The sequence below is a fragment of the Monodelphis domestica genome, chromosome 3 (assembly GCF_027887165.1).
Source record: "Monodelphis domestica isolate mMonDom1 chromosome 3, mMonDom1.pri, whole genome shotgun sequence".
NCBI lineage: Eukaryota > Metazoa > Chordata > Mammalia > Didelphimorphia > Didelphidae > Monodelphis > Monodelphis domestica.
Genome location: NC_077229.1, coordinates 33,981,182 through 34,005,070, shown reverse-complemented (window position 1 = coordinate 34,005,070; position 23,889 = coordinate 33,981,182). Strand labels below are relative to the sequence as shown.

General features: G+C 41.2%; 1 protein-coding gene across 1 annotated transcript in view; it reads right to left on the bottom strand.

Moving 5' to 3' along the window:
* Positions 1 to 23,889, bottom strand: part of LOC100023537 (kinase suppressor of Ras 2) — a 341,593-nt gene that overhangs the window by 238,421 nt on the left and 79,283 nt on the right. The window contains exon 2 of the mRNA XM_056821664.1: positions 8,157 to 8,338. Within this exon, the coding sequence (XP_056677642.1) occupies positions 8,157 to 8,338 (182 nt within the window). The remainder of the gene's footprint in view (positions 1 to 8,156; positions 8,339 to 23,889) is intronic.

The window sequence follows — 23,889 nt, the reverse complement described above, 5'->3', positions numbered from 1 at the left end:
AGTGCTCTTCCACTTCTGCACCCAAATATATTCTCCAGCATGTTTTCAGTTTCAGTTACAAAACCGCGCAGGGAACTGCTGTGGAAATTCACCTAGTTTGTGAGCCTGGGTGACTGGGAGAAAAGTTGTACCCTCAACTATAAGGAAGAGGAAAGAATTGTGGAAGTTCATTCTGGGGCATGATGAGTTTATAATGTATACAGAACATCCTGTTTGAGATGTCCAATATTCAGCTGAAGAAGGGAGAATAAAGGTAAGGAGAGGGGTTAGGACTGGATACATCAATGGAAGAATCATTTGCAAAGAAATGAAAAATGCATCCATGCATGGGAGTTAATAAGATCACTAAGCAAAACAGTATGGAAATAAAAGAGAACTGGGTCTAAATCAAGGCTTTGAGAAACACTTGTAGTTAGTGGAAACAACATGGATGGAGATCCAGAAAAAAGGAACTGAGGAATGGTTAGACAGGTAGGAGGAGAACAGAGAAAGAAAAGTGTCACCAAAACCTAGAAGGAAGAGGGCATTTGGCAGAGTCAAAGACTGCAAAGAGGTGAAGAAAGATGGGAATGAGAAGGTCATTGGATCTGTCAATGAAGAGATCATTGGTAGCATTGAAAGCAGCAGTTTTGCTTAAATAATGAAATCATAAGCAAAGAGCTGCAAAGAGTTTTGAAGAGGGTGAGAAGAAAGAGTGGAGGAAAGAAAGAAAAGAAAGAGAATTGAATATTGTAGACAGTCTTTCAAGGAGTTTATCCAAGAAACAGAGGAAAAAAATTGGACAATAATTAGTGGAGGTGGAAGGAACAAGTGAGGGCTTTTGAGGATGGGGGAGGCATGGGTGTGTTTCAAGGCAGTAGGGAAGCAGCCAGTAGAAAGGTGTGAGAAGGAAAGATTGAAAAAGGAGATAATCTGCTGAAGGACATGGATAAAATGGGAATCACTTGTTCATGCAGAGGGGGTTTGCCTTGAATAGAAGAACCACTTCTTTATGTGAGACAGGGATAAAGGAGGAGATAGTAGCAGAAGGCATCTGAGTAGTGTGAAAATGAGAAAAGAAGAGGGAGCTCACAGCAAATGCCTCAATTTTTTCAATGAAAAAAGAGGCAAGGTTTTCAGTGGAGAAAATTTGATACTAGTAGCAGCTTTATATCCAGGACTTGTGGCTCTTGGGCACAAAGAGACAAAAACACTTGGTCTTTTCACATGGAGGCAGTGTTGGAAGAGATGGGAGACTAGAAAGATGGTCTTACGCAATAAATATATGGAATCTGTAGCAAGGGAATTTGCAAGGCTGACTGACTGTCTTCAACCCAAGATTCTACAGAGCTGGCTGGGTCAGCATTCTAAGAGAGTTGGGCAACTGGCAACTCTCTCTCTCTCTCTCTCTCTCTCTCTCTCTCTCTCTCTCTCTCTCTCTCTCTCTCTCTCTCTCTCTCTCTCTCAAGCTGGATGGCACATAGAGAGGGTTTGTATCAAAGTGTCTCCCTGAAGAAACCAACTGTGGAGTTGCCAAGGACTTGGATTATCTTTTCAAAGGTTGAGTGACTGTTCCCTTACACACTGGTGGATCATGTGAATGGGTGTGAACCTCCTCCCTTCCTGGACCTTGTGAGGACCCTACATCTTGATTCTGCAGTTTGACCCAACCAAGAACTCTGGAGTTGTAAGAATCAGGCCTTGTGGACATTACTAACCCCTTGTATCTTTTATTAGTTTATTCAGTTAGGTTAAGGCTTATTTAGAAAGTCTAAGAATTAATATCTGGGTGGGTTAATAGTAGTAAGTAATCTCCTGTTCCCCTTTCATTCTCTTATCCCTTTAGATAATAAACCTGTTTTATAAAATTGGTTAGTGTGATCCCATCTGTTAAACTTCCCTTCCCTAAAACCCCTCTATTACAAATCTCAGAGTTTGAAATCATGAAACTCCCTTAAGTTGGGGAAATGAGGAAGACTTTAGGACTTGGTATTTTTAAACTTAAGATTTCTCCATTCTTTTGACATTGTAAGGCACACGAGTGATGATCATACCCCAGAGGACACACATACACACTCACATATATAGACATAAGATTTTAGCAGATGGCACTGGAGGACAGATATTTTCCTTAATGCCACTGTAAATTCCTCAATACTCTCAGGGGGCCTAGCAGGGGAATGGGCTGCTTTTGTCCACAGTGACCCAGAGTTCAACCATATTCACATAATATCCAGGAAAATAACAAATACAACAGGCACTAGATGTGATCTGATCAGAGCAGAGAACAATGGTATTCTCACCTCCTGAGTCCTAGACACAATACCTCTATGTCCAGCTCAAGACCATATCAGTTCTTTTGGTCACCACTTTATACTAAAAACTCATATTAAGCTTGAAGTTCAGAAAGCAACACTCCACTCCCTCCCAAATCTTCTTCAGATAAGCTACTATCTAGCCATGCTAGACTTGTGAGGCTGGGTTTTAATTTTTATTTTTTAGAGAAAAGTAGGAATTTATAGTGATAGCTAATATAGGTTATCTAATTATATTTGGTCCAATGTTCTGGCCTTTCAAGATCTTCAGGTCCAGTTAATCAACATATTAACCAAGTCTCTTATGTTTGTGCCATCTGCAAACTTATCAAAATGCCTTCTTTATCTTTTATTCTTTATTCTTTATTCTTTATCCAAGCTACTGGTAAAAATGTTTTTAGCTCCCTCCTATAAATGGCTAGTCTTAGGGATACCTAGGTGGTTCAGTGAATTGAGAGCCAGACAGAGAGAGACAGAAGGTCCTGGGTTCCAAGGCCTCAGACACTTCCCAGCAGTGTGACCCTGGGCAAGTCACTTAACCCCCACTGCTAGCCCTTACTGCTCTTTTGTCTTAGAACCAATATTGAATTTAAGATGAAAGGTAAGGGTTTTTTTTCAATAAATAAAAGTAAATGACAAGTTTTTATGCTGAGTGCCATAACCAACTACAAAGTCATCCAATTGTAATCTACATCTATCTTTTTAGACTACCTCCTCAGTCTGTTTTCCTTCCTTATAGAAATGCCCCTTTTTTGTGTCTTCAGAATGCAATCATTGGGAACCTTCCATTTTTTCTATACAAACTTCCCCTCCAGAATTTTAGGCCACAGGATTCTGCCTACCATTTATCTAAGGTCCATGCCAGACAATGCCCAATTTATCTTTCCTATATCATGAATGCCAAGACATCATAGACATCTGTCAAAGTCCCTATTGTTTCTACCCCTGTAACTAATTCTTCTTGGTTAGTGAAAATCAGATCTCTGAAAGAAGTTTCCTTATTAATACCATCTCAAGGAGTTGTTGTGGGGATCAAATGAGATAATGTGTAAAGTGCTTAGCACAATGCCAGGCACATACTAGATGTTTAATAAATGTGACGGGAAATATTGTTGTATTATAAGAAATTATAAAGGGTGGTTTCAGAGAAACCTGGGAAGATTTGTATGAATTGATATAGAGTAGAGTAAGCAAAACCAACAGAACAATATAAACAATAATAATAATGTAAAGACAACTCTTTTTTTTTTAAAAAACAACTCTAGAAAAACCTTAGAATCAATACTGTGTGTTGGTTCTAAGACAAAATAGTGGCAAAGGCTAGGCAATGGGGGTTAAATGATTTGCTCAGGGTCACACAGCTAGGACGTATCTGAGATTAGATTGGAACCCAGGACTTCTCCTCTCTAGGCCTGGCTCTTAATCCATGGAGTTACGACAAACAACTCTTAAAGAATTCAGAATTCTGATCAGGATATTAACTGGTTACAATCTAGAGAGAGGACTAATGATAAAACATGCCTCCCAACTCTTCATAGAGAGAGATGTGGGACTCAAAATACAAATGGGGACCTTTAAAAAATATGGCAGGAATTTGTTTTGCTTTACTATACAGAGTTGGTTGTCTCTTGAACCGAGGATGACGATTGTCTTTGTGCGTTTTTGTGCACAAAGACACTTGTGCGTGAAGGAGATTTAAGTGGAAAAGTCGATGCACAGACACAGTCCCGCTCTCTCAGCGTTGGAAGCCTGGGTCCAGTGGCATGAAAAGTCGTTACACCTGGAGACTTCCTCAGCTGCATTGGATGGCCGTGTTGTCTTTTGTGCTCCAACACGCCCTAAGCACTCCACAGTGCTTTGCTGCGTTGCCATCTCAGCCGTTGAAACTTCTTGTTGGTTTCTTCCATCTGTTCTGCCGAAACAGTCTTCACATGCTGGGTGAGCAAAGCCCTGGTTCACCAGGGGTCAACGACCTGATGGCTACCCTCACAAGGTTTAGCCGGCCTGTCGAAGACGTTGCCTGGGGTGTGGCCGCTGCCACATGCTAGCAGCTACTGGGAGCCACAAGTGAGAGCTGGGTGTCAGGTGGGGGTCAGAGGCTGGAGAGCTGCCCTAGGAGGGCACGACAAGCCCTCCATACCAGAGATACTACGCCTCCCTGAGCACCCCATACATGCTTATTAATAAAGACTTAGTTTTTCTTGCCTTAATTGTGGGTAGGGAATGTGGAGAATGCCATATCTTGATGAAAGTAAAATTTTTAAAAAAATATTTCTCCATTAGTTCCTCTGCTTTTTGAAACATTAAATTATCATTAAATCAAGCCAAAGAAACAGCTTTTCTACTTTGGTCAGAAAGAGAATTCTGAGACACGCAGGTTACTGAAGTCTCCCATCATTACTATATCATGCTTCTGTGCCAGGCCTGTGATTGGTTTCCTGAATAGTTCAGCTATTACTACTTTCTGTCTAAGTGGTCTGTAGTATATAATCCAATAGCCATAGTACTTCTGATTCTGCCCCCAATTTATCTTCATCCAAATGGTATTTCTATCTGATTCTTGTATTTTTTTACACTTCTATCTTCTTAAAAATACAATGTATCTCCACCCACCACCCCCAATTCTTTTTTCTCCCAAGTCTGTTACCCCTCAGAGAGAGTCAGCTTATTTCAATCAACCCTTCCCATGTATGTGGCTCTTTCTGTGTTTGTTTCCATCATCCCTCTGGTTTACACCTGAGATGCATCACTGTCCGCCCCATTATTTATAGTGAAGGAGTCAGGGCATTGTCTTCCCATGAATAATATTCAGTAACAAACCAACTGTGTTTTAATTGGACCTCCCCAGACCCTGTCACCATCCCCAACCTATCTGCTCTCTCTCCACCATGTGTTTCTCGGTGTTGTTTGCTTTTTTGTTTGTTGGGCTATTCTGATGTCCCCAACCCAGCTCCCGCATTCCTTATCCTACCCCCACTTCCCTGGATCATAATGTAAAATTCTCTTACCATGTCAAGAAATTATTAAAAATACAGGACTTTGAAAAAAATAATGTATAACTTTTTCAGGGCAAAATTCCAATCACATTTCTTATCCCAACAACTTGTGGTGATATCTATGAGACTATCTATCAATCAATAAACATACATTAAATGCCTTTTAAATACCTATTACTGTGCTAACTGCTGGGCATATAAAGAGGCAAAAGCCTCTATCCTCAAGGAGTTTATCATCCAATGGGAGAGAAAACATACAAATAAATATATACAAATCAAGCTAAATACAGGATAAATGGGAAATTATTAGCACAGTGGGGTGTATGGGGTACTCAGGGAGGGGTATCACCTTGGTATGGAGAGCTTATAGTGCCCTCTTAGGGCAGCTCTCCAGCCTCTGACCTCTACCTGACACCCAGCTCTCACTTGTGGCTCCTAGTAGCTGCTAGCATGCGGCAGCGGCCACACCCCGGGCAATGGCTTCGACAGGCCGGCTAAACCTTGTGAGGGTAGCCATCGGGTAGTTGTTGACCCCTGGTGAACTAGGGCTTTGCTTACCCAGCATGTGAAGACTGTTATGGCAGAACAAACCAACAAGAAAGTTCAACGGCTGAGATGGCGACGCAGCAAAGCACTGTGGAGTGCTTAGAGTGTGTTGGAGCACAAAAGACAACACGGCCATCCAATGCAGCTGAGGAAGTCTCCAGGCATAATGATTTTTCATGCCACTGGACCCAGGCTTCCAACGCCAAGAGAGTGGGACTGTCTCTGTGCATCGACTTTTCCACTTAAATCTCTTTCAAGCACAAGTATCTTTGTGCACACATGCACAAAGACAATCGTCATACTCGGCTTCCGAGAGACTACTACTATACTATTAGCACAGTGAAATTAAGAGGGTGCTTGGGAAAACTTTTTGTAGTGGGAGGGATTTCAGTTGGGACTTAAAAGAAATCAGTAGTAGAGCAGAGGAGGGAGAGCATTCCAGGCATGGGAGATGGCCAGAGAAAAGGCCTGGATACAGTAAGATCAATAATTCACCTTGTTGTTATTATTACCCACACTTTGTATGTTTGTGTATAGTTAACTGAAGGCATGGATTTTGTTCCCAGTGTCTTTCTATGTCATTTATCGGAAATTGCCGAGCATTTCTCCCACTATTCTTCTTCACACATTGTAACTGCTCTCTATGGCAGTTGCCTTGGTGGAAGTACATCTGCAATTTTCTCCCCTTCCCTTCCTCTTTTGTTTTTTATTTTTAAATTGAATTTCCAAACTCTAGAAAAAATATTTTTACCGGTTCTTATTAGGGATACTCCATCTCTGGCCAAGAATTTGTCATTTGTATATGTTAAGCAATAATCCAGAAATCCACTGGCAGAACCATCTTTTTAACAAATTGCCCATTTCCTGCTTTGTCCTTCATTCCTGACTGGCTATTCCACTAAAGCTATGTCTATTCTTCCCAAGCTGCAGGCTTCTAAGAGATCTTTTTCAACATCTTCAGCTATAAAAATAACAATGATGATACCATCATTAGAATAGCAATATTTCACAATAATTAATTTTAAAATAAATATTAAATGTTACCATTTTAATAATAGTCATTAGTAGGTGACACGCAGTATTTTAAAGTGAGAAATGCCCTGAAGGAAAAGTGGATGATAGGGTGGGAGATTTGGAATCAAGGCTGCCTTCTCTGACACATACTTGCTGGACCCCAACAGGCAGATCTCTTAACCTTTTAATGCTTCAAGCAAGACCTTATCATTTCTCAACAGGCACAAGTCTGATTATCTCTTGTACATGTGAATTCTTCATCCAGATCAAATCACAGACCCTCCTGTGTTCGGTTTTTAAAGTATGCAAGGTAGATTTCACATGTATAACAGAGATACACCTGATTTTGTAGATATTATATCATCGTACAAATGAGGAAACTAAGACTCGGGAATCTCAAATGATTTATCATAGGATTGTCCATCCAAGCTGAAAAGAACCTTAGAGGTTGCCTGGTCCAATCTCCTTATTTTACTGATGAGCTGATGAGCAAACGGGGACTCAGATCCTCTACCTGCCTTGTCCATAGTCATATAACCACTGAGAGTCGGAGATCAGATTTGAATCCACACCATCCTAACCCAGAGTTCAATTCTCTGTCTGCCAGCTCAGTCTTGCCCCAAGACTCATTCTTATTTCTCTGCCTTAGGCAGTAGTTATAAACCTTTTCCAGAAACTTCTGAGGACTGGGTGTGAACGAAAAGAGAGAGTCTCACTACCAGCTCTCACTAACAGAGAGAGACAAGGCCATATTGGGGACTGAATGCACCTTTCATCTGCTGAAAGGTACTGCATGTGTTAGCTAGTGTTCAAATTATAGATAGTCTTTTAATCATACTCGATATTAAGAGTCAGAAGAAACAGAAAACAAACAGTAAAATAAACCCTGCACTTTGAAGCCAAAACAGTTTCCTTTAACCCATTAAGTGTTTATCTCCATCTCTCTTTTCCACCTGCAATGAGCCAACTAGAACATTCAGTAATGATAGCTGCAATTCAGCCTTTCAAGCATCAATTTTCCCCCCTCTTCAAAACAACCCAAAGAAAGGCAGGAAGCCCAAAGAGGAGGCAAAGAGCACCTGATGATATGTGTGCCACCCTCAGAAGGCGGTTCAGGAGCCTCAGGGAGAATTCAAAGAAAAACACACCTGGCTAAGAGCTTGCCACCCCCACCTCTCCCCAGCCTTTCAGTCTCTCCCTATCCCAAGTCTTTGCAGGTGTCAGGGCAGAGGCTGGGTGAGGGAAGCTGTCTGCCCAGAGTAAAAGCAAACCAAAGGCCTGGCACCTTGGGGCTCCTGTAACTTACTGGTGGAGAAATTGGCTTCAGGATGGACTGGAGGAGTGGAAGGAAGGAAGGGTGGGTAGCCCACGAAGAAGGACCGCAGAGATCGCTCAGAGAGGAGGGGAGAGCGCTGCGATGGGATGTTCTCACAGCTGCCCACACTATTATGAATCTTTAAATTCAGGGGCTTGTTCCTTTTCTTGACCCTAGGAGAGAGAAGAACAGAAGGGAAAGTAAAATGATAATCACAATAACAACAAAAATGGTAGTAATATATCAACAAGCATTTATTAAGTGCCTACTACGTGCCAGCCATTATTCTAAGAGCAGGGGATGAAAAGACAAAAATGATACAGTCTCTACCTTCAGGGAGCTTAGTCTCCTGAGAGAAACAAAGTTAACCAATCGAAAGATCTTTATTAAGAGTCTACTATGTATCAAGTCCTGTGCTAGGCTCTGTGTATACAAAGACAAGAAATATAATAATCCTTGTCCTTAAAAATCTTACACTATATCTCAAAGATATGGGTGAGGGGAAGCAGAGACAGAGAGACAGAGAGAGGAGAAAAACAGAGGGAAAGAAGAGAGAAACAGAGGGAGAGAGAGAGATACAGAGAGGAGAGAAACAGAGGGAGAGAGAGTGTGGGGGGAGAGAAACAGAGTGACAGAGAGACAGAGGGAGAGAGGGAGAGAGGCAGAGAGAAAGAGGGACAGAGAGAGAGAGAGAGAGAGAGAGAGAGAGAGAGAGAGAGAGAGAGAGAGAGAGAGAAACAGAGAGAGAGAGAGAGAGAGAGAGAGAGAGAGAGAGAGAGAGAGAGAGAGGGACAAAGAGATCAAATACAAAATAAATGCAAAGTGATTAAAGGAGAAAGGACACCCAAAATTGGAAGAATCAGGAGAGACTTCATGTAAAACAGGAAAAGAAGAACCAAGAGGCATCCTGATCAAGCACTATAGCCCACTGACCATTAGAGAGGGAAGTGGCGAGAGTCCAAATGATAACAAGGACACAATGGACCATGTATCAGTAGAACATCAGTTTCTTGAAGGCAGGTACCATCTCACTCTTATATTTGAACTCCCTAGTTCTAGCTTGGGGTCTAAAGTGTCACATTTTTCAGAGGTGGAATTTGATCTAGTTAGACCCCTTCCTGCTATGTTCCTGCTCACTTTCTTCAGTCCTAGCAGCGATCACTGTCCAAGTCTTTCCATGGACTTCTCCTAACCAAGAAGTCCTTCCAAGTGCCAAGAACTACAGTGATGATAAGTAACTGAGGGCCTCCCCCATGCTGCCATTGTTCAATACTACTGGGAACTGTATGAACAATACAGACAGATTGAACTTTGTGAAATTGTTTTCCTCTCCTCACATATATTCTATCTCTTATCTCTGTGCCTTTGCCCTACCCTAGAAGACTCTCCCTTCTTGACCATTCTTCATAGTGTTCATCAACTCCTTGCAAGTCAAACACCACTTTCAGTCCATCAATTAATCAACATTTATTAAGTGCCTATTATGTACCAGACACTATGCCAAAGGCTAGAAATACCAAAAGAGGCAAAGACCGTCCCTGTCCTCCAGGAATTTACAATCTAATAGGGAAGACCACATTCAAATATATACAAAGCAAGATACACTCAGGATAAATGAAATAATTAATAGAGGGAAGTTATTAGAATGGACCGGCTAGAATTTCACAATTGTGGCTTTCATACTGTGCCTTAGTCAACTATTGAAAAGTCCAACCTGCCCAAGACACAGGAGTGTGGGAGCCCTAACTGAACACTGCACTCCTCTTCCCTGAACTTTCTACCCTCTGTCTCTGTTGACTGGTGGTCTTCCCTGGCCTTCTGTTTATAGCAGGTGCTATTTAAGATAAATTCATGGCAAAGCCCTTTGAAATGCTTAAGTAAAAGATGTGCTAAAGACATAACTTATTACATCTTTCAATACAGAAACATTCGTTTTTAAAGGCTTGTTTCTGGTTTACTTGGGACTCAATTTTCTACTTTTTTTTAAATACAAAAAAAAATACTCATGTAAGTTTGAAAAGAAACCTAAATGCCATTCATGGAAGATCTGTTTCTATGGTGAGCTGAGGCATCTGTCTGATTCTGCGTGGAGAAAAATTCTCCATTGCTGGGAAAGAAGTGAGCCTTCCATGAAGAAATTGGAGGAGAAACATTCTAGAGTCTGTCCTCAATTACCATGGGACATATTTGCTCCCCTCCTATCTATGTGACACCCCTCCCCTCCAATTAGGCCACTGACTCATCCTGGATCCCCAGAAGGTCAGATCAGGTGAATCCACTAGTGAGACTTCTTTATACAGAACAAAATGGCGACCATGAGAACAAATACCATTTTTGTTTTTTCCCTGACTAGTTTCATCTCCTAATCACTATATCATTATCCTTCCTCAAAGGTTACTTATGAAACTAATATTATGTTCCAGGGGTGATGTGAGGCACTGAGGATACAGAGACAAAAAATGAACTTGTCTGCCCTCATGGAGCTTACATTCTAATGAGGGAAATGACATATACAAATATAAGTATATTCAAGTAATTAGAAGGAAGCATGAATATTTAGAGGAGGGGCAGATCAGAAAAGACCTTCATGTAGTTAGTGGCCCTTGAGCTGAGCTTTGAAGAAAGCAGGGAAACTAACAAGTAGGAAGGCATAAATATTATACTATATAGTATATTAGAATTGGAGGTAAGAAGACTCGGTTTCAAATCCTGCCTCAGACACTCGCTAGCAGTGTGATTATGGGCAAGTGATTTGATCTTTTTGAGCAGCCTCAGTTTTCCCATCTGCAAAATGAAATCAATAGCATCTACCCCCCAGGGTTGCTAATGAGAAGGGAAAGTGATACTATATGTAAAGTACTTAGCAAACATTAAAGTGCTATAGAAATATTGGCTATTGTTCCAAGCATGGAGGATATCTGGGATATAGGCTATGAAATTATATGAAAAGAAAAGCCCTAGTGGACTGAGAGCCAGGCCTAAAGATGAGAGATTCTAGGTTCAAACCTGACCTCAGATGTTTCCTAGCTGTGTGACCCTGGGCAAGTCACTTAACCCCCACTGCCTAGCCCTTACTGTTCTTCTTCCTTAGAACTAATACACAGTATTGATTCTGAGATGGAAAGTAAGGTTTTTTTTTTCATTTTAAATAAAAGTAGAGCCCTTGGATAAGTCTGTCTAGGACATAAAGTCCATGAAGAATACTTAATGGGTAATGAGCCTGGAAAATTAAAATAAAGTCAAATTAGAAGAGACTTTAAAGTTTAAAAAGAAAAATAAGAGATGTTTGTATTTTTTATTCTAGTGGCAAGAAGGTTCTATCCTAGAGAACTAAAGATTCTTGAGAAAGAGAATGAAATGGTCAGATTTTAGCTTTCTGTATATCACGTTGGCAGCCCAGTGGGGAATAGTTTGGAGAGGAGATAGCCTAGAGAGATAGAGAGACCAATTGGCTTCCTTTCTCCAGCCCTCTCCACCTTCCTTTCCCCTCCTTTGTGTGTCCTTATTTGCTAATCTAGTCTCAAAATAGTTGTTGTCAGGTAAAATAGCAGGAGAAAAAAAACCTTGGCCTCTCTATTCTGCTTCTCCTTCAAGAATCAGATGTAGTAGTACCAAACCATCTTAGTCTAAGGTAAAAATTGTTCATTATTCAATTGTTTTCAAAATTGATGATATCATGACCCTCAAAAGATTTTCCCTAAATCCTCAAAGGTTAGGATTTGCACTAAATAAAGTTCATATAGGGACATCATTAATGGATGTATACTAATTCTTCCAGGGCCTATGATCAGTGGTAAAGTTTATGTCTGACCATACCACCCCTATGCTCAGAGACTCAATTAGGATCACACATCTATAAATATCTGAGGCTGGATTTGAACTGAAGTCTTCCCAAATCCAGATCCTGAACTCTATCCTCTACACCCTCTGACTGCTATTTAAAAAGATTATCCAGAGGCTGCTAGGTAGCACAGTGGATAAAGGAACAGACCTAGAATTAGAAGACCTGGGCTCAACTATGACACATTGTGCCCTGGGCAAGCCACTTAACCCTCATTGCCCTTGTCCTTATGCCTTAGAATTGTTACTAGGATAGAAGGTGAGGGTTTAAAAATGAATGAATGAATGAATGAATGAATAATAAAATCATTATCTAGAGAATAGATTTGTAGACTTCATCAGACTGTGAAGGGGGTCTATAACATAAGAAAAGGTGAAGAACTCCAGTTCTACACCATGACTTGGCTACCTACAGAAAAAGGACAAAAAGTACAGGCACCCCATGGCTCAGTAGTAAATAAATATTCAACTGTCTCCAGGAACTGATCGATCTGCTTTTATGAAGCAGGAACCACCTTGGGCAATGAAGATACAAAGACCAAAAATAAAACTGCATCTACCCTCAGAAGTTTACATTCTACTATTGCTGGCTTGAGGTCAGTCTTTCATCGGCTCTTACATCTATGCTGCCCACTGATATCCCCTGCAGTCCTCAGGTGCTTCTCTTCCCATCTCTTCCAAATGAAATCTTTCCTACTGCAGTCATCAAAGTGTTCTATTTTCTCTGCCCTTAATTACCCACCCTCCCCTTAGAATAGTTCTTGAAAATACAGCCCCATACCATGAAAAGAACAGTGGGTCTAAGGTCAGAGGGCTTGGGTGCAAATCCAAGTTGTGCCACTTACTATCTCAGAAACCTTGGACAAATCTTGACCTTCCCTGGAGCCTCAGTTTCTCTTCTTAAAAAATGAGAGGGTCAGACCAGAAGCTGCTTAAATCGGTGATGCTACCACATAGCCAAAAACCCAGTACAGGTTGGGGAAGGAAGAATAATAGAAGGTTAAAGTTGGATAGGACTTCAAAGAGCATCACATTCAGACTCTTCCTTTTTACCCATAAAGAAATAGAAGGATGAGAGAACCAGGGATTTGGATAGTGGAGGTGGTAGTGTTCCTAGACCTTGGAAGCCATCAAGTCTCCATTTTGTAAATCAGGAAACTGAGGCACAGGTAGATGATTTACCACTTACTAGATGACTAAAAATCATCTAGAATAACCCAGATATTTTATATATGAAGAAACCGAGGTCCATGAAAGTTAAGTGACTTGCCCAGGGACACATAGGTAGTAAGTGTCAGAGCTGGTGTTGCTTTCTGACATTGTGGCTCACAACACAATGCTCTTTCCTATTGGGGGGGGGGCTTGTCCAAGATTTTCTGAGGCAAGAGGTCTGGATGGAACAGAAACTGGCTCACCAGAGCATCCCAAATAATGGACAGTTGGCTATGTGCAAAGCTGCCCTTTACAAAGAGATCAGGTTGGTTTGAAAAGGATTTTCTCCCTTTCCCAGCAATCTCTGGGGAGCAATGAGTACTTCAGAAACCTGGCAACAAAGGGGAATATGGAGAAAAAAGGCAATTTACAGCCAAGAACAAAAGTTCAGTTCTACCCAGGGAAGTTGGGGCAAGTGTTTGATGTCACTGTATTAACATAGCTCAGGATGCCCTCGTGTGGCAGAAAAAAACCCAACTGTAGTTTTACAACCAATCCTGCAACACCAAAACCTCTCTCTGTGTGTGTGTGTGTGTGTGTGTGTGTGTGTGTGTGTGTGTGTGAGAGAGAGAGAGAGAGAGAGAGAGAGAGAGAGAGAGAGAGACAGAGAGACAGAGAGAGAGATAGAGACAGAGACAGAGACAGAGACAGACAGAGATAGAGACAGAGGCATAGAGAGAGACAGAGATAGTGAGACAGAGAGAGAGACAGAGAGAGAGAGGGAGACAGAAAGAGGGAGACAGAGAGAGAGAGACAGAGAGAGAGAGGGAGACAGACAGAGACAGACAGAGATAGAGACAGAGGCATAGAGAGAGACAGAGATAGTGAGACAGAGAGAGAGACAGAGAGAGAGAGGGAGACAGAAAGAGGGAGACAGAGAGAGAGAGAGAGAGACAGAGAGAGAGAGAGACAGAGAGAGAGATAGACAGAGAGAGACAGAGACAGAGAGAGAGATAGAGAGAGACAGAGATAGAGATAGAGACAGAGACAGAGGCATAGAGACAGAGATAGTGAGACAGAAAAGAGGGAAGGAGACCATGACAGCTGTCTTCAAGTTTGGAGAACAGTCTTATGGAACTCATTCTGCTTTGCCCCAGAGAGCAGAGCTAGAAATAATGGATAGATGTAAAGAAACCAATTTAGGCTTGATTTATGGGGGGAAATTATTAACATTTAGGACCGCCCACGGCTAGAATGTGCTCCCTCAAGAGGTGGTGGGTTCTTTCCCCTTGGATGTATTGAAGCAGAAGCTGGGAAACTGCTTGTCCTGGATGTCATGGGAGGAAGCAGTGCTTGTTAAGTACAATTTGAACCTGGTGGCCTCTAAGACCCAATTGGAGGTCTTATGTTTTCCTTGCATGCAGAAACTACTCCCTTTTCCCATCAGAACAGAAGAGAGAAGTGATGGAATGTGGGAAAAGGAGAAATGTTACCTTATTCCCTGCTAGGTAGCCTTTTTCCACCAATGTAAATGTTCAAAATCCTATAAACCGGAGAATTTCCTATCTTTTCAGAGATGGGAAAGATCCCAGTGACTCAGTAGCCATCAAGTACAACTAACAACTCAACAAGAATCCTCTCTACCACCTCCTGGTCAAGTAGTCATCTGGTCTTTGCTTAAAGACCTTTCGGGAAGGAGGATCCTGAGCCAGTACATCCATCATCTGAACAGCTCTGGTTTGAAGTTCTTTCTTATATCAAACCTAAATGTACATCTTTGCAACTTCCATCCTTGTCCTTCATTCTGTCCTTGGGGTCCAAGTGGAACAAGGTTAGTTCTTCCACATGACAGCCCCTCAAAAACTGAAAGATGCCCCTCCTTCTACCACGAGTCTTCTCTCCCAGTTCCTTGAACCTCTCCTTATATGAGATGATATCAAGGCCCTTTACTATCCTGGTTACCCTCCTATGAGTACTCTCCTTCCTAAAATGTGTCTCACAAAATTCCAGGTATGGTCTAATCTGAATAGAGCCCAGAGGGATTATCATCTCCTCTTTTTTCCTAGAAACTATACTTTTCTTTCTTTTTTAAAAAACACCCTCACCTTCCATCTTAGAATCAATACTATATATTGGTTCCAAAGCAGAAGAGTGGTAAGTGCTAGCCAAGGAGGATAAGTGACTTGCCCAGGGCCACACAGTTAGGAAGTATCTGTCCTAGATTTGAACCTAGAACCTAGGACTCTAGGTCTAGCTATCAATCCTAAGCCTCCTATGTGTCCCTCAAACTATACTTGTATTAATGAACCCCTGAATCATATTCACCCTGTCTTCTCTTAGTTGGGAAAAGCATCTCCAGTTCCCTCAAACAATCAGATAAAACCTTTAAAGGTGCAAAGAACCTTAAAATTCACCTTCAAACCAACCTCCTTACTGCACAGATGAGAAAAGATGAAGTCCGGGGAGATTCAATGACTTAGCAAGTTGTACACCTTGAAAGCAAGGCAGAATTAAAGTTTATATAATTCTGACCAAAGGACCTAGACATTTCCAGAAAATTGCAGCAAAATGGGCTCTTGGACTCAAATAGAATAGGCAGATAATTGCTTGAATTTTCCCCTTCATTTTGTCTGTGGAGAAACAGCAAGGGTCCCTGTGGGGAGCCAAGGGTTCCATTATACCCATTATAGTGATAAGGTACTGTGAGGTACAGAGAAGTCAGGAGACAAGGCTAGTCATATTATAACACCCCAATAAGGTAAAGTTCCTAAGCAGGCTGTCAAGAAGTCTAACCCTGGTGCACAACTAGTATATAGCAAGAGATGATGCTCAGAAGACTGGATCCTAACAATCTAACAGCTTTCCTATTACCCTCACATGGCCTTTGTTCTTGAGTGTCTTCAAGGTAACAGGCAGAGTCTTTATTATAATGGCAGGGAAGGTAAAAACCTGAACCCACTTCACTCATATGTACTGGGGGCATGACACCATAGAGGTTATATATAACTTTGAGAAGCTTATAATCGAGTAGGGCCAGTTCATTAAATGATGAAATTCACATGCTCAAATAACAAGTCAATCAAGAAATATTTATTAAGAACCTACTATGTGCCAGGCATCTTTATGTTTATGCTAAATACTGGAGATACAAACACAAATAAGAACAAAAAGTAGTTTCTGCCCTCAAAGAGCTTATAATCTAATAATATGTTTATGAAGTATAATCTATGTGTAGTCAGTCAACAAGTATTTAAGTGCCTACTATGTGCTAGACACTGGAATATATGAGATATGAGGTTGAACTAAGGCACCATGCTTATGCCATGCTTATGGAATGAGACTTACAGCTAATATGACAGCTGCCTGAATGGAGGCAAGGGAATGGATCTGATGCTTTTAAGGTAAAAAATGACAAGATTTGATAAACTATTGCATATATAGGATCAATGAAAATGAAGCCACTGAGGATGACACTCAGATGTAGACATCAGGACCAGAAACTCCCAACAAAAATAGAGAAATTAGGATGAGGGGTAAATTTAAGTAGGAAGGAGAACGAATTTTGTTCTCAGATCCTGTGTTTCAGTCAAACTATGCTTCTCTGCCCTCAGGACTTGTTCTATTTGGTTTGTGCCTTTCCTAATCTTTCTGGTTTGTTATTGTTCTCTCTCTCTCTCTCTCTCTCTCTCTCTCTCTCTCTCTCTCTCTCTCTCTCTCTCTCTCTCTCTCTCTCTCTCTCTCTCTCTCTCTCTCCCCCTCCCTCTCTCTCCTTCTTCTCCTTCTCCTTCTTCTTCTTCTTCTTTCTCTCTCTCTCTCTCTCTCTCTCTCTCTCTCTCTCTCTCTCTCTCTCTCTCTCTCTCTCTCTCTCTCTCTCTCTCTCTCCCTCTCTCTCCTCTCTTCTTCTTCTTCTTCTTCTTCTTCTTCTTCTTCTTCTTCTTCTTCTTCTTCTTCTTCTTCTTCTTCTTCTTCTTCTTCTTCTTCTTCTTCTTCTTCTTCTTCTTCTTCTTCTTCTTCTTCTTCTTCTTCTTCTTCTTCTTCTTCTTCTTCTTCTTCTTCTTCTTCTTCTTCTTCTTCTCTCTCTCTCTCTCTCTCTCTCTCTCTCTCTCTCTCTCTCTCTCTCTCTCTCTCTCTCTCTCTCTCTCTCTCTCCTCTCTCTTCCTCTCTCTGTCTCCCCCCTATATTATCTTGTATTTACTTATTTGTTTACCTAGTATAGTACTATTTGGGAATTTTTGTCTCTGCATCCTTAGGGTCTTGATAGATGATAGGTCTCTAATAAATATTTACTGAAGTGAATGGGAATGAAAGGAAAGCAATATCAACATTTATAAAAGTAAACAAAACATATACAACACAGGTAAATATAACACAAGGAGGTGGGGGCAAAGACAGCACTTTTAAGATTTACAAAGCACTCTCCTAATACCCCTATGACCTGAGTGCTTCAGGGGCTCCAACAATTTGTGACTTGTTCATAAACAGGTAGCTAGGATCAGAGGCAAGACTCAAACCCCCGTCTCCCTGACTTCAAGTCCAATGTGTTAACCTATGAAAAGGGTCATAAGACTGTTTGCAAGGGCCATTCCATCAAGAGAGACATTATATCTGGCTGGGATAGAAAGAAAAATAAGGGGTTTCCACTTTTAGCCTCTAACCTCCAATTATTTCCTCCAAAGATGAAAAAAATAGTGAAAACTGGTTACGGTCACCAGCTTCTGAAACATTTCCCAGCTCGTCCCAAAGATGGAACAATTGGATTAAAAAGAACACCATGCCTCATAAGCTTTGGGCCATATTAGATATAATTTTAAAGTGACTTGAATGGAAATGTGGTTGTTTCTGGGAAACAGAAAGAAGGTGTGCTGAAAAAGACACAATTCACCTCTTCTTCTCTCATTGTCCATTGCTTCATTTCCTGGTTCTCCTGATCTAGTGTTAAAAGTGACCTTAGAAGTCAAGGAGTCCAATCCCCTTATCTACAAATTAGGAAACTGAGACACTTACTATACTATTAAGTGGCAGAAGTGATATTTGAACCCAGGACTTGTACCTCCAAATCCAGTACTCTTTCCACTCTATACTTCCTCTTACCTGTCTGACCGCTTCTCAGTGTTTTACTGGAGCATCATGATTATCAATAAAAATAATAACTACCATTCCATTTAAGTGCTTTAAGGTTTGCAAAGCACTTTATAGGTATCTCACTTTATTATCACAATTCTGGAAGGTAAATATTATTTTTTCTTACAAATTATTTTACAAATTATTATTTTATAAATGAGGACTCAAGCCAATGATTAAGTGACTTGCCCAGGGTCACAAAGCTAGTAAGTTTCTGAAGTAAAATTTGAACTCAGGTCTTAACTCCTCATCCAGAGCTCTATCTACTGTGCCACCTATTCATGAATGTTCTCCCTGGGTCCTCTCCTCATCTCTGCATAATTTCTCTCTTAGAGCTCTCATCTGTTTTCATGGGTTCAAGTATCCTACTTTCCAGAGGGATTTCTGTACTTCATAGATTTTTCAAAAGAAAAGAAGACAAATGACTGATTAGAGCTGTCTTGTGGAATCTAATTCATAGGATATTGTAGATTTCTAATTGTAAGAGACCCGAGCAGTCGCAGAATCACAGAATTTAAGAGTTGGAAGGGACCTCGGTGGACATCTAATCCAAACTAGACCCAAAGGAATCCTCAATGTAACATCAATTAGATGTAATGTAACAAAATTAGATATTGCTTTATGGCTTATGAAGTGTCTTTCTCAGCACAATTCCAAGTCATCTTCCCCATTTTTCAGATTGGAGGTTGAGTCTGAGAGGCTACTCTTCCTGGGTATTCTCTTTGTTAGACTTTCATGATACTGCTCCTTCTTGTTTCATCTCCTTTCTCTGACCATATTTTTCAGTCTTCTTTGTTGAATCATCAGTCATAGCCTAGATCCAAATCCTCTCCTCTTTTTTCCCTTCCCTTCCACTTCCCTCCCCTCCCCTTTCCTCTTTCCTATCCTCTCCTTGCCTCTTCTCTCATCTCTCTCCTCTGCTTCTCTCTCCCCTTCCCTTCTCTCATCTCCTCTCATTTCTTCTCCTCTCCCCTCCCATCCTTTCCTCTATTCTCCTCCATTCCTCTGTTCCTTTCTTCTACTTTCATCTCCTTTCTTTTTCTCTGCTCTCCTCCCCTCTTTCCTCCTCTCTTTCCCCTTCCTCTCTCTTCTCCTTTTCCCCTCCCCTTCTCTCTCCCTTCCTTTCTTCCACCCTGGCCTCTGCCCTCCCCTCCCCTCTCCTCCATTCTTCTTTTATTTCTCTTTCCTCTCTTCTTTCTCCTTTAGTTATCTTGGTTTTTTCTCATGGACTTAAGCTTGAACTCTATGCAAATAATTTTCACTTCTATCCAGCTAGCCCTAATCTCTTTCCTGATCTTTAATTTCTTCTTATCAAGCTAGATATCATCCCCTAGATGTCCCACAAGCATCTCAAACTCAAAATGTCCCATAATGAATTCATCCTTCTGTCCCTACATCAGCTCCTCCTCCAAACTTCACTATTTCCATTAAGGTTCCCACCATCCTCCCCAAAACTCAGGTGTAAAACATCAGTATTATCCTTAGCTTTTCCTTTTTTCTTGCCATCCCTTTAATACATTTTAAAAGTTGCCGAAGTCCCTGGGACCCTGGTTCTTGAAACTGGCTATTTTCCACCCTACTGCTGTTCCACTCACCAAACTGGACCTCCAGAGATTAGGCTCAGGAAGACCTGAGTGACTTACACTCAGCTCAGAGGTCCCAATCCTAGGACCATGCTTCTTCACCATGGCCATTTTACTACCTTCCCCTCTAACTCCAACAGTCATGAAATCTGATTTCATACCATTGCTTTAGGAAAGAGTATATTGATAGACTTTTCATCCCAGTTACTTTCCAGGCTAAAGCAAATTTCCCTCTCCTTTCCTATATGTTTTGTCTCCTCCTTTTGAATCTAAGCTCTTTAAAAAGCAGGCGCTATCTTTGCTTTTTTGTATTTGTATCCTCAGTGCTTAGCACAGTGCCTGACACTTCAGTGCTTAAAGAATGCTCCCCATTTATTCATTTATTCATTCATTCTTGTCAATAAAATATGACTTGTTTCTATCCCCCTGGGTTCAAATCCTAGATCTGTTTCTTACTGTCTGGGGAATAACTTAATTTTCTCATCTATAATATGGAAATTTTTTGGGGGGACACAACTAATGACCTCTCCAGTCCCTTCCACCTCTGAAGTAGTTTTTTGTCTGTCTTTGAATTGCAGTTCTTAGCACAATGCCTAAAACATGAGAAGTGCCCAATTAATGTTTATTGACTCATTAACTCTTTAATCTCACTTCCTAACTACATAATTGCGAGCAAAGGACTTCATTTTGGGCCTCTGTTTCTTTTGTAAAATGAGGGTGATAATCTTTGCATGTGGCAAGGAAAGCACTTAAAATGTTTAAAAAAATGAGTATTATTATTGTTATTATTAAGCAGGTAGTACAGTGACCAGAGCAAGGGACTGAACTCAGGAAGACCTGAGTTAAAATCTAGCCTCAGAGAGATACTTATTAGCAATGTGGCTCTGGGCAAGTCACTTAACCTGTTTTCCTCGATTTTCTCTTCTATAAAATGAGCTGCAGGAGGAAATGACAAACTAGTTTAGTATCTCTGCCAAGAAGACTCCATGGACAGTATTGGCATGGTCCATGGAGTCAAGAAGAGTCAGATAATTCCTACCTGTGTGATCCTGGGCAAGTCACTTAACCCTATTTCCCTCAGTTTCCTCATCTATAAAATGAGCTGGAGACTGAAATGGCAAATCACTCCATTGTCTTAGCCAAGAAAACCCCAAATGGGGTTACAAAGAGTTGGACATGACTGAAAAAAATGACTAAACAACAAAGTTGTTATTATTATTTCCTCGACCCTTTGACCAGCAGAATTACATCCCCATGAACTCTGAAGTCTTCACCCGGTCAGACTCTTCAGTTCCACATTAACAGTGCCTGGGGCATCTGGTTGGCCCAATTGGGAGGAAATAACTGGCACAAAGGGACAAACATACCACAATCATCTCTAGGGCATGGATTGGAGAAAGAAAATAAACACACATGCCTCCCACAGCTTCCAACCAAGAACTAATCCAATAATTGTTTCCTAACACAGGAAAAAAATGTTTCTTTGCCTTGGATATTGTCTATGGGGGCCGCAATTTCCCAAAGTGGCCTCCCTCCTATTCATTTGCACTTGGCCTGATCTGATTAACCATATAACCCACCAAAGCAGGCCCAGGCCCCCAGGCATCAATGGCTCTGTTGCAAAAACAAGTGGGAACAAAAGGTTCTCTGGCTGCCTTCTGGACTGTGCAGCTCCATCACCTGGCACAGGCTGCTTAATGGGGTCAAGGTTGAGAATCTGATTCCCATATGGGCAAGTTAACCCAGCCAAAATCAGAAAGCAAGAGACATGATGTATAGTCTATAGAGGAAGCCCTGGGTTTTCAAACACCTACTCGCTCTATGGCCATGGGAAAGTCACTTTGCTTATCTGTGCCTCAGTTTACACATCTGTAAAATAAGGAGTTTGAACTCAATGGCCTCTAAAGTCCCTTCTGGCTCAAAAACTACAAGCTTATAAAGAAACATATCCACATATCCACACACATGCAATTCCGTTCCTGGTCAAGAATATCATAAATACTCAATAATAAATGTCAAAGAGACAGAATTATAACTAGAAATTCTGGTGCCCAGGGCAAACACCATAAAATACCCCAAGAACAATCATTTGGGTTGGGAGTGAAGAAGAGATCTAAGATCCCAGAAAGTAAGGCATTGTCAAGAAGAGACCCCAGAATACTACCCCAAGTCGCTAAGAAAACCCCTTCTATAAACCCTCTCATGGGATACCAGTTCCCAAGGACAAGAAACTAGGAGACCAGTGTCAGGGAAGCTGCTATCTGGGGAGAGATGAGCTGGGGGAAGGGGGGATCTGGAAGGGACACTCTCACCTAGAGTTTGGGCATCTGGTAGTTCCCTATTATTTTAACTAAATATTTTCTCCCATCTAGTGACAGACAAGAAGTGGAACTAGTCTTGGAGTCAGGAAGATGGGACCAAGTCCTTCTTCCTGAAGACAAGGGCTGTTTCCTTTTCTTGGTATTCCCAGCTCCTGACACAAAGTAGGTGGTGTATTGATGTTTGCTAAACTGTTTAATTAGGATCCCTTTCAAATAGAACTCTTGTCATTCTGAGATTAAATGGCATTTCTTGATTAGTATTCTGGATAGAAAGGTGGCCTTGAATGACAGAAATCCCACCACCAACACATACTGGCTGGCTAGCCCTGGGCAAGTTAGATGAATCATTCATCAGTCCAGGCAACTCTTTAAGACTGTAGGTTGTGGAGAAAGTGCTACTTTTTATTGGTAGAAGAGCGAAATGGAAAGGAACAAGCATTTATTTATTAAGTGCCCATTATGTGCCATGCACTGTGCTAAGTGCTTTACCAATAAAGACTCATTGGAAGAAGTGACCTTTCCTGAAAGTTCCCTATGTCAATGAAAGGGCACGTCTACTTCTTGGCTGTTGAGCTCTATGGTCCATATGTAGTCAGTTCCTTTTGTCCTGGGGAATATTCCTAGCTACCTTGATTTAGTTCCCACTCAGTAAAGCAAGGGGGCTTAGGCCAGAGTATGGATAAGTCCATTCAACCCAGCAGTAGTATGGGAAAAACAACTCATTGCAAATGCCCTATCAATAGTGAGTCATAAGGACACAAGGCTTAGAGATGGTATAGAGGCAACAGAGATTCTGATTGATTTTCCAGTAGGGAAATTGAGGTCCCAAAGGGTTAGATGATTTGCCCAAGTTCAGTATCTAGCTGAAATGGCTTTCCTTCACAAATAAATAGATTGTATAAGTGGAATCAAAGTAGTACACTGGACAGAGGGCTCTATTTGGAGGCAGAGGGCTTGGGTTCAAATCTTTGCTGTGTTACTTGCTAACAGTATAATCTTGGTCAAATTATTCTACCTCTTTGGGCCTCAGTTTCCTCAAACGTAGAATGAGAGAACTCAACTAAGTTATCTCTGAGGTCCCTTTTAGTCCTAAAGCCATGGTCCTTTTGTTCATAATCAGGTAAAAAAGCCATTAGATTTATTCTGTTTGACCCCAGAAGACAGAACCAAGATCAATTGGTAAAAGTTGAAAAGAAGCTAAAAGAGACTGTGTATCTAGAAAAAACTTCCTCCCCATTGGAGCTGTCCCAAAGGGAGAATGAGCTTCCTTGAGAGGGGGTTGGTTCTTGAAGATTAAAAGTGATCAGCAGAGGACTACTTATCTGGTAGGTTATAGGGTGGTTCCTTTTGAGTATGGGTTGAACTAAGTGGATAATGATGTCTTTTCCAAACTTGAAATGCTATAATTCTGTGCCTTAGTGCTGAAAAGGACCTTGGAGAATATCTAGGCAAACCCTTGCACTTTTAGAGGAGGAAAGCCAAGAGAAAGGAAGTGGACTGTTCCCATTTGGATTGTTGTGCTCATATCTAGGAGACAGCTTAAGAAGGACATTGATAAGATGAAAATTGTCCAGAGGAAGGCAGCCAGGATGGTGAAGGGCCTCAAGTTGATAATATATGAAGAGGTATTGGAGTAAAGACAGATACTTAACCTAGAATATAAGCTTTTTGAGAGCAAGGACTATTTCATTTGTGCCTGGTTATCAC